This window comes from Erythrolamprus reginae, chromosome 1, assembly GCF_031021105.1.
Source record: "Erythrolamprus reginae isolate rEryReg1 chromosome 1, rEryReg1.hap1, whole genome shotgun sequence".
Taxonomy (NCBI): Eukaryota; Metazoa; Chordata; class Lepidosauria; order Squamata; family Dipsadidae; genus Erythrolamprus; species Erythrolamprus reginae.
The window spans coordinates 160,260,394-160,276,363 of NC_091950.1; the positions used below are offsets into that span (position 1 = coordinate 160,260,394).

The following is a 15,970-nucleotide window of genomic DNA, read 5'->3' on the forward strand; positions in this document are numbered from 1 at the left end:
CCGTTGCCAGCGAAGCACCCATTTTTGTGCTACTGGAATTCCCCTGAGGCTCCCCTCCATGGGAAACCCCACCTCCGGACTTCCGTGTTTTTGTGATGCTGCAGGGGAATCCCAGCAGTGCAAAAACAGGCGCTTCGCTGGCAATGTAAGTCCGGAGGTGGGGTTTCCCAGCGAGGGGAGCCTCAGTGAAATCGCAGCATCGCAAAAACACAGAGGTCCGGAGGTGGGGTTTTCGAGGACTTCGGTGTTTTTGCGATGCTGCAATTTCACTGATGCTTCCTTCGCTTGGAAACCCCACCTCCAGACTTCCGTTGCCAGCGAAGCGCTCGTTTTGCGATGCTGGGATTCCCCTGCAACATCGCAAAAACACGGAAGTCCAGAGGTGGGGTTTACCATGGAGGGGAGCCTCATGGGAATCCCAGTAGCGCAAAAACGGGTGCTTCGGCTGGCAAAAGGGGTGAATTTTGGGTTTGCACACATTAATCGCTTTTCCATTGATTCCTATGGGAAACATTGTTTCATCTTACAAACTTTTCACCTTAAGAACCTCGTCCCGGAACCAATTAAGTTTGTAAGACAAGGTATCACTGTACCTTGTTAGTAATGATATATGAAAGTTGGAATGTTCAAATCTCTTGAAGTAACAGCATTCAGTTTTCCACCCAGAGTGGTGTTCGCTGATAGTAATTCCTCAATACTTCTGATTTGGCCCAGATCACTGAGAGTTGATAGCAAATGATATATTGGAGTAGGACTTAGAAGCCACAGAATGTGAAAAGCTATAGCAAATAACATCCAACTCATAATTAGCTCTAATTCTAAATCAGGCCTGCACAACTCCTAGACAGGGAAAGGGGCAGACTGGTAGATTAAAAATAATTACAAATCACAAATAACAGGTGGCTAGCTGTGTGACTATAGCAGGTGGAGCTTGTTTGTGAGCAGTTGAGCTTGTTTGTGAGTCCTAAGGTGTTGGAGGACATATGGCAGCATGCATTTTGTGAGAGAAGTGATTCCATAACTTTGGTGGCATATCCATCTTGGCAAGAGAGACATTTGGCCACAATATTTCAAAAATGGCTGGCACGCCACACAAAGCTGAATTTGTATGCCTACTCTAAATTTGGGGTGTCAAACTCACATCATCATGGCAGCATCATGGGACTTTTTTCCCCTTTGCTAAACTGGGCATGGGAGTGGCCAGCGCATGATTACATCCAGCCTGTGGGCCGGGAGTTTGACAGCCCTGCCCGGCTCAGTCAAATTAAGACTTTTTTTTAAAGTGAGCAAGGAAGCTGGGTATCAGGGTTCAGTATAACTTAATACAGTGGTACCTCTAGTTAAGAACTTAATTCGTTCCATGAACAGGTTCTTAAGTAGAAACGTTCTTAAGTAGAAGCAATTTTTCCCATAGGAATCAATGTAAAAACAAATAATGCGTGCAAACCCATTAGGAAAGAAATAAAAGCTCAGAATTTGGGTAGGAGAGGAAGAAGAGGAGGAGGACAGTCACTGCCGAAGGAAGAAGGTCAGGTGAGCAACCCCTTTCCGCGCCCAGATGCTCCGGGAGGCAACCTTGCGCTGGGTGTATGGGAGGCAGCATGAGGGAGTGCCCGCGAAGTGGTTTATTTCCTCTCCAAGCGCCAAGAAAGGGAAATGCTTTGTTCACTCTGGACTGCCAAAGCCTCCTTAAGCGCCACCAAAAGGCTCCTCTGGCAGCCCAGAAAAGCCCGAGAAAGCCGGGATTAAACGGGGAATGACAGGAAACTAGCCAGGCCTTCATGCCGCTCTCAAATTTCCTGGGAAATTTTTCCGGGCTTGGGTTCTTAAGTAGAAAATGGTTAAGTAGAGGCAAAAAAATCTTTAACACCCAGTTCTTATCTAGAAAAGTTCTTAAGTAGAGGCATTCTTAAGTAGAGGTACCACTGTATATTGTTTTTTAAAAGATAAAGGTTTCCCCTGTCGAGTCATATTAGGCTCCAGTGGATTGTGCTCATCAACGTTTCCTACCTGTGAGAAGAAATTTCCATGGTCATGGGCCAATATGACTATATGCCAAGGCATATGGAATGCAGTTACCTTCCCACTGAACTGATGCCTATTTATCTACTTGCGCATGTGCAGAAGCAAAAAACAGCTTATGCGCGTGCTCAGAAGTGAAAAACAAGATGGAAACGCCTATGGTGCACTCAAGAGAGTTGGTTTGTGGGCATGGCCAGCCAGTCATTGTTGCCAGTTTGGTGAGTGGTGGAAAATTCCTGCTACCAGTTCTATAGATTCAAACTGATTGGTAGATGCAGAAGCAGGAATGGAAGCTCACCACATCATTCGATGCTTGGGTCTTGAACTGCCTACCTTCTGCTCAACAAGCCCAGCATCTTAACAGCTAGGCCACCTCATTAAGACATTGTTATATGGAGCCGGGGTGGCGCAGCAGGTAGAGTGCTGTACTGCAGGCCACTGAAGCTGACTGTAGATCTGAAGGTCAGCAGTTCAGATCTCATCACTGGCTCAAGATTGACTCAGCCTTCCATCCTTCCGAGGTGGGTAAAATAAGGACCTGGATTGTGGAGGCAATATGCTGGCTCTGTTAAAAAGTGCTATTGCTAACATGTTGTAAGCCGCCCTGAGTTTAAATAAGTAAATAAGTAAATAAGTAAGTAAGTAAGTAAGTAAGTAAGTAAGTAAGTAAGTAAGTAAGTAAGTAAGTAAGTAAGTAAGTAAGTAAGTAAGTAAATATTCAGACAAATGTACTCTACTTCTTCTCTTATTTTCTTCTTTTTCCCTTATAGCTGTCTGGAGGATGTGAACTAACTGTGGTGCTACAAGACTTCGTTGCCAGTCACATCAGTGAACTAAGTATTCAGGTGGGACAGACAGTGGAGTTGCTTGAAAGGCCAAGTGAACGGCCAGGCTGGTGCCTAGTACGGACCTCCGAAAGGAGTCCACCTCAAGAAGGTCTGGTCCCCAGCAGTGCTCTCTGCATCTCCCATTCCCGGAGCAGTGTAGAAATGGACTGCTTCTTCCCATCAGGAAAAGGTAAGCATCAAATTGGTTAAATCTCATCAGTCAGGTCAAACGTTTTGATAATCATTGTTCTCTACATTTGGATGCATCTATTCATTTTTTCACGTTTGTCTGCCTAAGGGAAGAAGATAATCTGTGTGCGTTTTGTCTGTTTGTGCCGGGGGGGGGGGGGGCTGATTTCATTGCACCAATCAGCCAATCTTAATATCAATTATAATTCCAATTATCATTCCACCTTCTTTCTTTCTGGATAGAACAGATTGGCTTGTCCTTGCAACATTGACAAAAGGAAAATCTTAGATAATTATTATCATTAAGACAGTTTTTTAAAAAATGGATAACAATATTTGGAATTTGGAATTAGCTATTTCAAAACCAAGCAAACTGGAAGCAGGTTAGTGGAAGTGAGGAAGAAGAAAAGCAGCTTTGGATTTGGAAAAAGAATCTGTCAGAAAAATGAATAGTGAAAAGCAACAAAAAAAAATCTGAGTTAGCTCCTCTTATACCGACTTGCAAATAAGAGTTCCATTTAAAACAGTTATATCCATCTATCCTTACATGTATCAGCACAAGAAAAGTTATAGCAATTAACAGAATAACATAATTGGAAGGGACCATGAAGATCACCTCCTGTTCAAGAAGGAAATCCTATACCATTTCAAACAAATGGGTGTCCAATCACTTCTTAAAAACCTCCAGTGTTGGAGTACCCATAACTTCTGAAGGCAAACCATTCCACGGATCAATTGTTCTGTTTTTAGGTTCTCTCCTTGATTAATTTCCATTCATTGTTTCTTATCTAGCCTTTGGAGAATAGGTTGACCCACAACATATTTCTTTTGTGGCAGCCCTTTAAATATTGGAACACCCGTATCATGTCAGTTCTTAGAACTAGACAACCTGCACATTCCTGCAACCATTCAAATGTTTTAGCCTCCAATCCCCTAGTCATCTTTATTGCTCTTCTCTGCACTCTTTCTAGAGTCTCAACACTTTTGGTATCATGGCAATCAAACCTGGATACAATATTCCAAGTGTGGTCTTATCAAGCATTATAAAGTGGTACTAACACTTCATGTAGTTTTGATTCTATCCCTCTGTCAATGCAGTCTAATGATTGTGTTGTCTTTTTTAGTGGCTGCAACACAATGTTATTTCATATTTAAGTGATTGTCCATTAGGACACCAAGATCTTTCTCACAGTTGTTACTCCTGAGCCAGGTACCACCTATTCTATATCGGTGCATTTGGATTTTCTTGACTAATTGCAAAACCTTATTTTTCTCATCATTAAATGTCATTTTGTTAGACAGAACTCAGTATTCAACTCTGTCGAGATTCTTTTGCATTTTGACCTACTTTCTGGGATATTCCTCCCAGCTTTATGTCATCTGCAGTTTTGATGAATTCTCCTTATATCCCCTCATCTAAATCATTGATGAAGTTATTAACACAGAATCTTGAGGTATTTCACTGCATACTTTCCTCCATGTAGATGCAATTCCAATAAGGACAGTGTGCCATTGGTCAGCCAGTTACTAATACATCTGGTGGTGATGGATTAGTCTGTCCAATCCACATTTTTCTATCTTTTTAAGTACTATAGTAGGTTGTAGTCTACTTCATCAAATGCCTTATTAAAGTCCAAGTAAATTATAGGCACCATGTTTCTCTGGTGTACTAATTTTGTCACTTTGTCAAAGAAGAGTATAGTTTCAGGAAGTATCTGACCTACTGACCCCAATCATTAACTCTTTCTCCTTGAGAAAAGAAATTTTCCACGTTACCATATCTTTGAAAGCATGAAACCCACACTCATATGGAGAATTCATAGTGCAAGATAGGCAATGGAATAATTGTGACTTCAACGGACATGTCCATTAGTTCTTTAGATATATAAGATAGTCTTTTATTTTACTATAAAAATATGAAAGGAGCATGAATTGCAGCCCTTCCTCATCTTACTAAAATGCAAAAAAAAATCTAATAAGAAATAAGCTCCATCAGAATCTTGTTAGAAATAAGATTCTACAACTCTAAACCATTGCCAATCTGGCCATGAAACTAGGAGAACAAACACTACACATTATAAACTAAATTGTGTCCTCTTAGATCATAAGCATTTTTAAATTATTTTTCTCTTTTAATCCTTTTTTTCTGCATGAAATTTGCATTTCATGTTTTGGGATCTTAGTGAATAGATAAATTATCGGAAATAAGGCCAGTCTGATTGCATTTATTGCATGCATTTTACAAACGGTCTTGTTCGCTGTAATTAGACACTGTTTGGAATGATAGCTTGATTAGGAAAAGGACCAAAGATGTGTTCTAACATGTTGAGCCTTCTCTGTAAAATGTGAAATGCTTGTAATAAATATATTGATCTTATGTTCATTTCCCTTTTTCCCCAATATAATGTGCAGAACATTTTATCTCCATAACCGTTTTGCAGTCACATGAACATAAAAATACTCATTCTCTCTCACACATACACATACACATACACAAAATGTGTTTGTATTTTTAGACAAAGCCCCTCTTGAACTATTTTCAACTCTTATGACTTCCAATCCATGCCACTCTCTGTCATATTAATGTGCTATTCTTCATTCTCCACACAAGAGGGCATTCTTGTCCTACACTGCTAGGAAATTACTGATAATTTCCTAGCAGTGTATGAAATAATGAATAAACATTTTTTTAAAGGGAAATACTTGATAGTATAAAATTAAATATTGAGCAAAAATTTGAAAAAGTATTTCTCAACCTGTTGCAAGGTCCATGCTCAAAACGCAGCAGCATTAACAATCTGAGGATAAGGTTTCATTGTATTCCCACTCTTTGTGAAGCATCTCTTTCAAACGCTTCCAACAATCTTAATAATAGCAGAAGTCGTGGACTCCAATAACTTTCCATTTATATTGTCAAACTCTCTGTAGCTTCTCCCACTTTTAACCCCATCTGACTGAAGGCTTCATCGGACAAAACAAGATCTTATAAAACAACAACAAACCTAGTTTGTCAGGAAAAAGATTTGTAACAGAGTTGTCTATTTTTACTTATGATAGCTTCCCCCCACCAACATTATTTGAAATAAGAAAACACATTAATATTTCTGTCTTCTTTAACTCAAATTACAGAACTGGGATATTTTATTGTCCTGTGGAGAAAATAAATTTAACAAGCAAAGAGACTGCAACCGTCCCTCTGCCCTGACTTTTAGGTCAAAACCAGTTCCTCTTTTTGCCTAAAGCCTTACACTTAAATTGACTTTCCTTGCCTGCGCCAGGCAACACCCACGCAATTTCATAAAACCAGAGAATGGAAAAGAAAAGAAAGTAAATTATCAATAGTGGTAGGCAATTTGGGTATAATGCGAAAATATTTGAACTTGAACACCATCGGTAAAGTCACCATCAGTCGATTGCAAAATGCAGCTTTATTTGGAACAGCTTACATCATTGTGTCAAACTTGCTGTGTTACATTGCTGTCATGTGATATATTGTGACATATTTCCCTTTAACGGAACTGGGGTAGCCGTGGCCTGCATATGACTCATCTGGCCCACAGGCCGCCAGTTTCACACCCCTGGCTTACATCATCTGACAATACCTTTGACACCATCAAAGAACAACATCTCCGTAACCCAGGTTCTTGGGAAGGACTTGATAGGTAGCTAAAATGCCAAACCCAGCCTAAACATATGACAGGCTGCAATGAACCATAAGAAAAATAAACCAAAGGCAGGAAACAATGACTATCTGGTTAATTGCTGCAAGACAATCAACAGACCGATGAGAAACAATGGCATAAAATAGCAACATTTGAATATCTGCAAGAAATAAATTTTGCAGCAAGCAAGAACTGGTGGGACCACAAAATAGACAAAGCAAGATAAAAATAAAGATGCTAAAGTACTCTGTGACGATAGAATTCAAACAAGCATGTGGCACACAATAATCCAGATCTGACAACTGTTGAGAAGAAAGACAAAAAAAAACAACCCTGGATAGTGGACACTGCTGTGTTCAGATGAAAAAACAAGAATATGGGTAAATTTATAAAATATAAACACCTGCAAAAAGAAAAAAGAACTACTACGGTAAAAGAAAGCAAAGTTAGTAGCAATAACAATAAGTGTTTGGGTGTATCAAGCACTGACAAAAATCACTATCAGTCAATTGCAAAAGGCAGTCTTCCATGGATCAGCTTACATCCCACGATGATACTTTCAACACCATGGGGAAAAAAATCTCCCTATCCCATGTTCTTGAGAAAAACCTAAAAGATTGTTTTTTTTAAAAAAGGCCAAATCAAAGTCTAAACCTCTGGCTGACTGTGCAAGCAATCATAATCAATCTAAGTGTGTTGTGTGAAGTTGGCCATCACTTCAAGCTATAATGTAGCTTTGTTTGTTTTGTCAGCCATTCAAGTTAAGTCTGTGGCTAGAACAGGTATACACCTATTGAAAGCCTATTGTAAGGATGTTTTGTTCTTTTGAAATGAAGTTTATAGAGTAATGAAATTCAAAGGGTGGTGCAGGATGACATGAGACCTGTCATTGCTATAATTGGAGGAGAAGGGGAAAAGACAGGCAAAGGAGCAATTGCTGACATTTCCTTTCAAACAGATGCCCTGTTTTGACTAGGGGAAAGACATTGGACTTCCCACCCTTACAGAGGCAGTTTATCCCACCCTGATACCAGGAAAGAGATGGCTATTTTCAATTACCCACTGCTTTCCTCTTAAACCATATATTTTCATGCAAAGTATTTTCCTCTTAAACCATGTATTTTCATACATGCTATAAGCATTATGTCTGTTGCAAAATTAAACAACCGGTTTGGTTAGATTGCTCAGCCAGTAACTAGTATATTTTCCAGGAAATGTTGCACTGAAGTTTAACATACTGTAGCATGAGCTTGCTTGCTTAGTTGTTATTGTTGGGGTGTTTGTTTTGTTGTTGTTGTTTCGCTTATCCCTCCATAATTTACTGAGGAAACTTGTTATTTGGAATCTTTCCACTGGCCCAAAAATGACCATATAGGTTTACTGAAAGTGTTGTTTACTGTCCAAGAAACCCACTGGCCTTCGTGTATGTTTCCGGGATACTTTTTGCCACCTGTACACTTCCTCAAAATTCAACAATGACACATTTTGCTTCCCTTCTTGGGCAAAACAGGGCACATGGATGCTGGCAATTTGCAATCAGTTATTGGAAAAAGTAGTTTGCTGGAGGCAAGTGTCCCATTGGAACTTTTTTCATGTTTTCATAAATTTATTTTTTTAAAGTAGCAATATAGCATTTGCGTTTTCATGATCTAGTTGGTTCTAATGAAGGTAATTCTTAACTGATTTCTACCTATGGGAATAAAAGACAGGTAGCTATTTGATCATTAAAGGGTGAGGAATGGCCAAAATGCACAGCCCATTCATTAGAAAGGAAAATGTGTAAGTTGATGGGTTTAGGGGTGGATGGGCAGGTGAATCAGTTCAAATGAAAAGATGGTGGTATTCCATCTGATACAGAATCATATGTCACTAGCGAGAATCAGAAAATTAAAAGTGGTCATTTGATAAATCTCCATGCATGAAATATTCAATTACTTTTCACCTCTGACAAAAGACAAAACTAGCAAACTACTTACAGTATACCCAAAAGTTAATGAATATACATTTGATACTACCAGCTGTGGGCTACCAAAATTCACACAATCACTAGCTAAGAGCAAGATCCAAAGTTGTTCATAAGACATATTCTTTCTTGAGACTTATAGGCTGTAAATTCTTCATTGGCAATTGTAGCATGCAAATAAATCTCTTAATTACATCAACAAACTAGCCACTTAGTCAAAGCCACCAGAGTAAAATATGGTGCCTTGCCAAACTTTATTTTTTTAAAAAAAAAATTGAACATGTGTTAATGTTTCATATTTACTTCCATTTGATCAAAAGTGTAGGTGTCATTGTGTGAACTGAGTAACAATCAACCACTTACAGGATGGTGTCAGATATCTCATTAAGTTAAAATTGCATGCTAAGTTGGCTTAGCATGTTGTGAAAATTCAACTCTTGTGGGTTTATAACTTGTAGTTTACAACATGTGATCTAGGAATTCAGCTAATTATGATCAGGCAAACAAACCATGACTTAACTTGACATTCTTCCTCTTAGAGGTAATCCCCTAGTGTGCATGATTAAACAGTTAAAGGTTTTCTCCCCTATTTTTTTTATGACAAAGCAAGCTTTCACTTCATTTCCGTGAGTTGTCAAAAATGCAGTGCTGAGTCAGTTGTAGTAATGACCAATCCTAATGTAATGCTGCTTGCAATTTATTGAGAACATTCCAAAGGATTTTATGGTCCAGAAACATCATACCATAACAAACCAAGCAAAGCAAACTGCTCCCTCTCAGTATAAATAAGGAAGGGAGTGGCAAAGAATCACAGCAAAGGTCGACAGTTTTCCTTCTAAAAGGGGAGTTTCTGTCACACCCTTGGACTGTAGTTCACACACTAGATTCACTGAAAGTGAAATAGGGAAGGGACTACAATTTAAGACCACAATTGCAATCAAAATTTCCCATTGCTAAGCAAGACTGTTGTTAAATGAGTCGTAGCCCATTTTACAACTGCTCTTTGCCCCGTTTTTTAAATGAATCGCTGAAAGGATGGAGTGAATCACGCAATCTTGAAACCACACTGGGCAACTGACTCAAGATAACACTTGCATTATCCCACAGACACATGACCACATGATTTGTGAACTTCCTGCAGCCTTTTCCCAAGAAATGCCTTCTAGCCTCACCAGTGTTTTTAAATATTCTCCATATAAGATACACATGGAAATTGGGGAGAGAGGGATTCTTTGGAAAAAGGATTTGAATGGGGTTTGTTTGTTTGTTTGTTTGTTTGTTTGTTTATTCTACTTCTATGCAAAGGATTCAGGATACAAAATAGCAATTATTATTGTTGTTGTTATTATTATTATTATTAATTAGATTTGTATGCCGCCTCTCTCCGAGGACTCGGAGCATCTCACAACAAGGAAAACAATACAATGAATACAATCCAATATTTAAAAACAGTTTAAAAACCCTTATAAAAAACAATCATACAAACCATGCATAAACCTCAATAGCTAACAGGTGTGCTAATTTCCCCATGCCTGGCGACATAGGTGGGTCTTCAAAAGTTTACAAAAGGCAAGGAGAGTAGGGGCAGTTCTGATCTCTGGGGGGGAGTTGATTCCAGAGGGCGGGGCCGCCACGGGGTAGGCTCTTCCCCTAGGTCTCGATAATATAAAAGACAGAAGCAATAAAAGGAACTCGAATATAATATCTAAAACTAAATCCCGTAATAAAACCCATAAAACTAAACCCCGTAATAAAAACCGAGGGGCGACATACAGATCTAATCATCGTCATCATCATCATCATCATCATCATCATCATCATTATTATAACAGACATAATCGCATGCATACACACCATTCATACCGTTTGGCTATTCATGGTCCCCAGGCCTGCTATATTCTCCCTCAGCTAGGAAACGGAGACAAACAGCGCCCCCTAGAGTCAGACACGACTGACTCTTTTTTTACTTTTACCTTTACTCTAGATTTGAGTTGCCTGCTTATCAGGTAAAACTTCTCTACCACATCTGAACATTGGGGGCATTTTTGGTTTTCTGTACCCGTCTAATATTCCCTTCGAAAGATTTTTGAATTGCAATGCTTAGCTCCATTAAATTCCTTGACACCACGATTTCTTCAGAAAACATACCGTGGAGGGGAGGGGTATTTTCTTATAAATCCCTCCAAAAAAATCCTTTCTAGAGGATAGAGTCTTCGGAGAGGGGAGGCATACAAATCTAATAAATATAATATATATTGATCACAAAAGTCTTGAAACCATCGGCTTAGTTTAGGGGGATCCAATCCGAAGGGGGAACGCCGCCTCACAGTCTTATTTTGCGACGTTTGAGGGCACCACATTATCGTCCTTCAAAATCCCAGAGTAATTCGTGGCGGTGTTAGGACTTCAGCGGGGAAGAAAAGAAAAGCTGAGCTTCGCGCGATTGGTAATAGTAGTAGGCGTGTGTTGCTCCCTGTCGCGGCATTGCACAACGTTGTTGCAAGCTCGGGCAGATAACCGTCAGCTGGGGTTGTGACCGCGAGTCCGCCTTTCTTGTCCCAAAAGCTCCTCCCTTTTCGCGGGGTAGGTTCCCCCCCCTCCCTTCCCCTCCTTCTCTCTTGCTCTCTCTCCCCGTGCGATATTGCGGAACCAGTCGCGTGTGAATGACCCGGGGGCACTCCGTGGCTACTTGCTCGGTTTGACATGATTGTCTCCCAGGCGGAATGAAGGAGGGGAAACAAGCTGCGTACGCCAGCACGTCTTGCCGGCGCTGGTTTCTTGCAAAGTGTTGCTGCTGTTTCCCAAGGTGCAAAGGTTAGTAGTTCCTAAAACTACTAGTTTTAGGAGGTCCTTTCAATCCAAAGGGGGATTTGAAGAGAGTCCAGCCAAGCAAGCGTGTTGATGGCCTCCCTGAGTTGTTGGTTTGCTTGTTTATTTTTTATTTTTTAATTTCTCCATAGAGATTAGAGAGAAGATGCTGAATGAATGGTGTCTTGGTGACTTTTGACTGCTTTTCAGAAGCAAACAGGGACCCATTTAACAAATATAATATTAGTTCAGAAGTTCTGAACTAATGTTGTATTTATTAAGTGGGTCCCTGTTTGCGAATCCCCCTCCATTGGGTTTTGAGTGGGGAGAGGCAGCTTGTCTTAGACCTTTTGCTGCTGCTTATTGAGCCAGGAGATATTTTAGACAATATGATATATTTTAGACAATATGATTATTGAGCCCTTAATTACAATTTGCTTTAATGTGTGTATCTGTTATTCTTTACGTGTTTTATTAACCCTGTTCCTAGATCCAGCGTGCTAAGCCCGTGATCCGTTTAACTATAAATAGTTGAATCTGCTAACATTGGCTTGAGTTCTTGCAATATGCTAAACTGATACCCAATAAATATAAATGCACAGTTACTCTCTAGTCAGCACAACTGTAGAATCAGCAATATAAACAGCTACAAAGTACAATTAGGAGTGGAGAATAAATAGTTATTTCACAAGAAACAATAAGGCTTTGTTGGACCATTGTAAATGAACCTGTTTCCAAAGTGAGAAATATAAATCTTCACATTTTTCCCTGCTAATTTTTTTAAAAAAATCTACAGATTCAAAATATTTTGGCAAAAGGGCTTTGTATAAATAAAAGTTGAATTTCTCCTGAAACTGTTAAGGCAATTGATAACTTTTATGAATATATTTTATGCTGTTTTTACAATTCTTTTTAACTTGTTGGAAGCCACCCAGTGGGCAGCATATAAGCACAACCAATAAATAAATAAATACCTATAATTTATACCAGGATCCCAAACCCTGGTTCATGGACCAATACTGAGCTGCGTAAGCAAATGAAGCCCCATCCATGGGATGTAGGCAGCACAAAACCACCCTCTCCCTTGTCCATGAAAAAAACTCTCCACACAACTGGTCCCTGGCACCCAAAAGATTAGGGGGGCTGCTGATATATATAGTATTAAGTTTCTCCCTTTTCTCAGTATTTCTGAAAAATGCTGAAAGTTAGTTTCGTATCCAAAGCTTTATATTGATCAGATAATAAGGTATGAATGGTGTCAGGTAGTTCTGTATAACACCTGGCACATTTCATTCCACCAAGGACACATAGAAATACTGCGTAGATATTTTTTTTCTTAATTTTTTTACCATTGTCACGTTTATGCAGCATTTAATTCATTTGGTCTCTTTAATAACGTAATGAGGAAAGTGCTATTAATATATTTTATCCCACTTTATGCCAACTCAAGTTTGTGAACGTAACTAATGTTCTTGCCTACTCAACAACTACCTTGGGAGATTGGCTAAGCTGTGATTGAGTCACCCAGCTGACTTCCATGCCTAAGGGAAGCCTAGAACTTAGTCTGTAGGCCAGAACCTTTAGCCACTAGATCTATAAACGTGTCCGGGTGTATATCAGTATAAAATATAAACAAGACAGAATGAAACTAAAAAAGTAAATAGCATAATATAGGGCACTTGGGAAAGATGTATAGCCTATAATTTTCTAAACAATTATGATTTCTGCATTTGAAAATTATATAATCGCAAAGTGCTGATTATCAGGTAAATTACATGTTTTATACTTTAAATTGGCATAAAATTGTGGCTAGTGCTTCTGTGATGTGAATGTACAAAATTATGCTTATTTTATTGTGTAGAATATAATGCATTTTATTGAACCTGTAATAGGCAGTATCGATAACCCACAATACTGTGTAGTAGCAGCATTTCAAAAAGATATAAGATGGGTTCACACCAAGCCTAAATGTGGTTTGAGCTGAGCATGATTCCAATTACTGTACTGTGATTTTTTAATTATAAGTGAGCCAAGCCAGTTATTTCTTGATAAACAGTCCCTAATAATCTGTAGATTACTGTACTGTTTTAACTGAGTTTCTGTTAAGGAGTATGCTGAATGACTCTTGAATTATCAAGAACATGCACAGAAAAAAGTGTGGGATTCCAGCAGATATCTAGGAGATATGAGTATTCAGTCATACAAAACAGATACATTAAAGTATATAAAATAGTGTTTACTTTAGAAAATAGCACAGTCAAGTTGAACGGTCTGGTCATTAACATTGAAATCAGTCAATAACTCTCAATACAATAATATTATTACAAGCCTGTCTTTTTCTTACATATCAGACATACATTACAGCTTATAAATACATCAAACTAAGGCAGAGCTTACTACATCAGTCATAATGAATCAGCAGGAAGAACAGAGAGCAGAGAAAGAGAATCATGCTTCTGGCTCCCTCTAATGGCAACTTGCAACACTACCTCTTAAAGCTATAGTACTTCAATTCATTGTTAGCTTGTTTATATATTTCAAACCCAACTGTCTTGTACATAGTACTAACGGTTTCATAGTTTTTGAAGTGTGTTTAAAATGCTTGCCATTAGTAGTATAAACCTGTGAATGAGCACAGAGAAAAATGTTTTTTAGGATTCAGTTTTGTTGAATGATTTACAAAACGGAAAATTAAAATAAAATGGTGTAAACCTATTTAATAATTCCCATTTGGTGTATAACTTAGATAGTTATATGTCTCCTTTGCAAGTTGAAAAGGGATTTCTTCTGAGTCTCTCGCCCAAACCATTAGGCACCTGTGGCCTATGTCCTCTCTTAACTGGTTGTTCCCTATGCAGCATTTCTTCACCCCATCTCTCAAGGTTTTAAGTAGATTTTACTTGAAGAAAAACACAGCATCTTTTACATATCTCCAGTTCAATACAGTAAAACCCTAGGGTTATCTTTAATACATGAACTTTGGCATTATGATAGATCGATTTGTATTGCTATGTGGGTAAGATTGATGTATGATAACTATTGGAATGTAGGAAAGACACAGTGTGAAATGTAGCTTAAAATAGAGAATATTTCTAGGAGTTAATGTGTAGGAGTATGTATATAATTTCTGCGTATCCTTATGTACTTAGAATCAGAAATCCGCAACATGTCCCAAAGGATAATTTACTAGTGGGTACCTTAGAATATGTTTGGTTTGTCTTCATACAAATAAGTCCATTCATATGTTAGACAAGATCACCAGGCAATTTCAGATTTATACAAGAGTCGCATTCAGCTGTATGGTCTTATAAATCTAATAAATGGAATCTCTTAAGATTCAGAGATTATTTTACAAATGTAGGTACACCTTTGCTTATTTTTACTGGAGTGAAAGATACTTCTATTTGGGTTAACATTTGGAATGGAGGGGAAATCTAAGAAATCTACAAATCAATTACCCAGATTACGGGTGTTTAATTTGAAGGTAGGCCAGTGTAAGAGTGTTGGTTTCTAATCTGTCAGGAATTCTCAAAAAGTTTCCCGTAAGGTGTGTGTGTAGATGTAATGAACATAATTACGTTTATTTTAGGTATAGGATATAATTATGTTCTGAGATTATTTTAAGTCTGTATAGTTTTTGTAGCTCCTCCAATTCCCCTGTAACCTTGCTTCTCAAAACATAGACTGTGATAAGTGCAGACTGAGTTCTTCTCATTCAGTGGAAGGTCACTTTCAAAGAATTTAAATCAAGCCAGAAGTAATATGAAAACAGCCCTTCGAGAGGCATATAAATCCAATAAATAAATAAATAAATAAAAAGAAACAGGATGGAAGTTTAGCTTGCTTATTGCTCTGTAGATTACTGATAGATGAATTTATTTTTTTCTAAAGCAAAGTTCCAAAATGAACTTTATTTAATATAAAAGTTTCAAATGTTAGCAGGAACTGTGTCTAACTACAAATAAGTCCGCGTGCAGTTTGCTATGATACTTTGGCATACGGCTTTTCTATATATTACACGCATAGACAAACAAACATATGCCTTTCACTATTTAAATGTCATCTGCTACTGTTCTTGTTCTAAATTAAATCTGGGAATATATATTTACCCTTTCATTTATTCCTAAAGCTGATAATGCAGGTGTATAATCAGGCTATTGATCTTGTAACATCTTGTGGCTACTTGTAGATGGACATGCTCCTACCCCTCCATGAACACTATGGAGCAATTCTGTTTTTTTAATCCTTCAAAAAAAAAAGATGGAAAGTTCACAAATAGAAGACAGTAACATCTGCATCCCACATAAAATACCATGAAAGAGGCTGGATTATAGGGTGCTTAACTATTAGAAAATATATCTGGGTTTTTCTTTCTTTCATGGGCTGTTGAGAAATGCTCTTGAGTTGATAAACCCAGCAATTCTCGGAACAGCAGGAGGAGAGCTTAATACTTTGCTCAATACACAATATCTCCAGCCTAAAGTGGCAAGTGTTAAAAT

The 15,970-nt window shown here is 38.4% G+C and overlaps 1 protein-coding gene across 9 annotated transcripts in view; it reads left to right on the top strand.

Annotated features, from left to right (window-relative positions):
• LOC139155638 (kalirin) overlaps window positions 1-15,970 on the top strand; it is a 292,637-nt gene that overhangs the window by 149,795 nt on the left and 126,872 nt on the right. For 6 of the 9 annotated variants that reach the window (XM_070730868.1, XM_070730921.1, XM_070730856.1 and 3 more), the window contains one exon: window positions 2,793-3,039. In XM_070730868.1, coding sequence (XP_070586969.1) covers window positions 2,793-3,039 — 247 coding nt within the window. Of the gene's footprint in view, window positions 1-2,792; window positions 3,040-11,138; window positions 11,478-15,970 lie in introns of those variants that run through there. The other 3 variants (XM_070730906.1, XM_070730913.1, XM_070730896.1) reach the window with 3 other exon arrangements.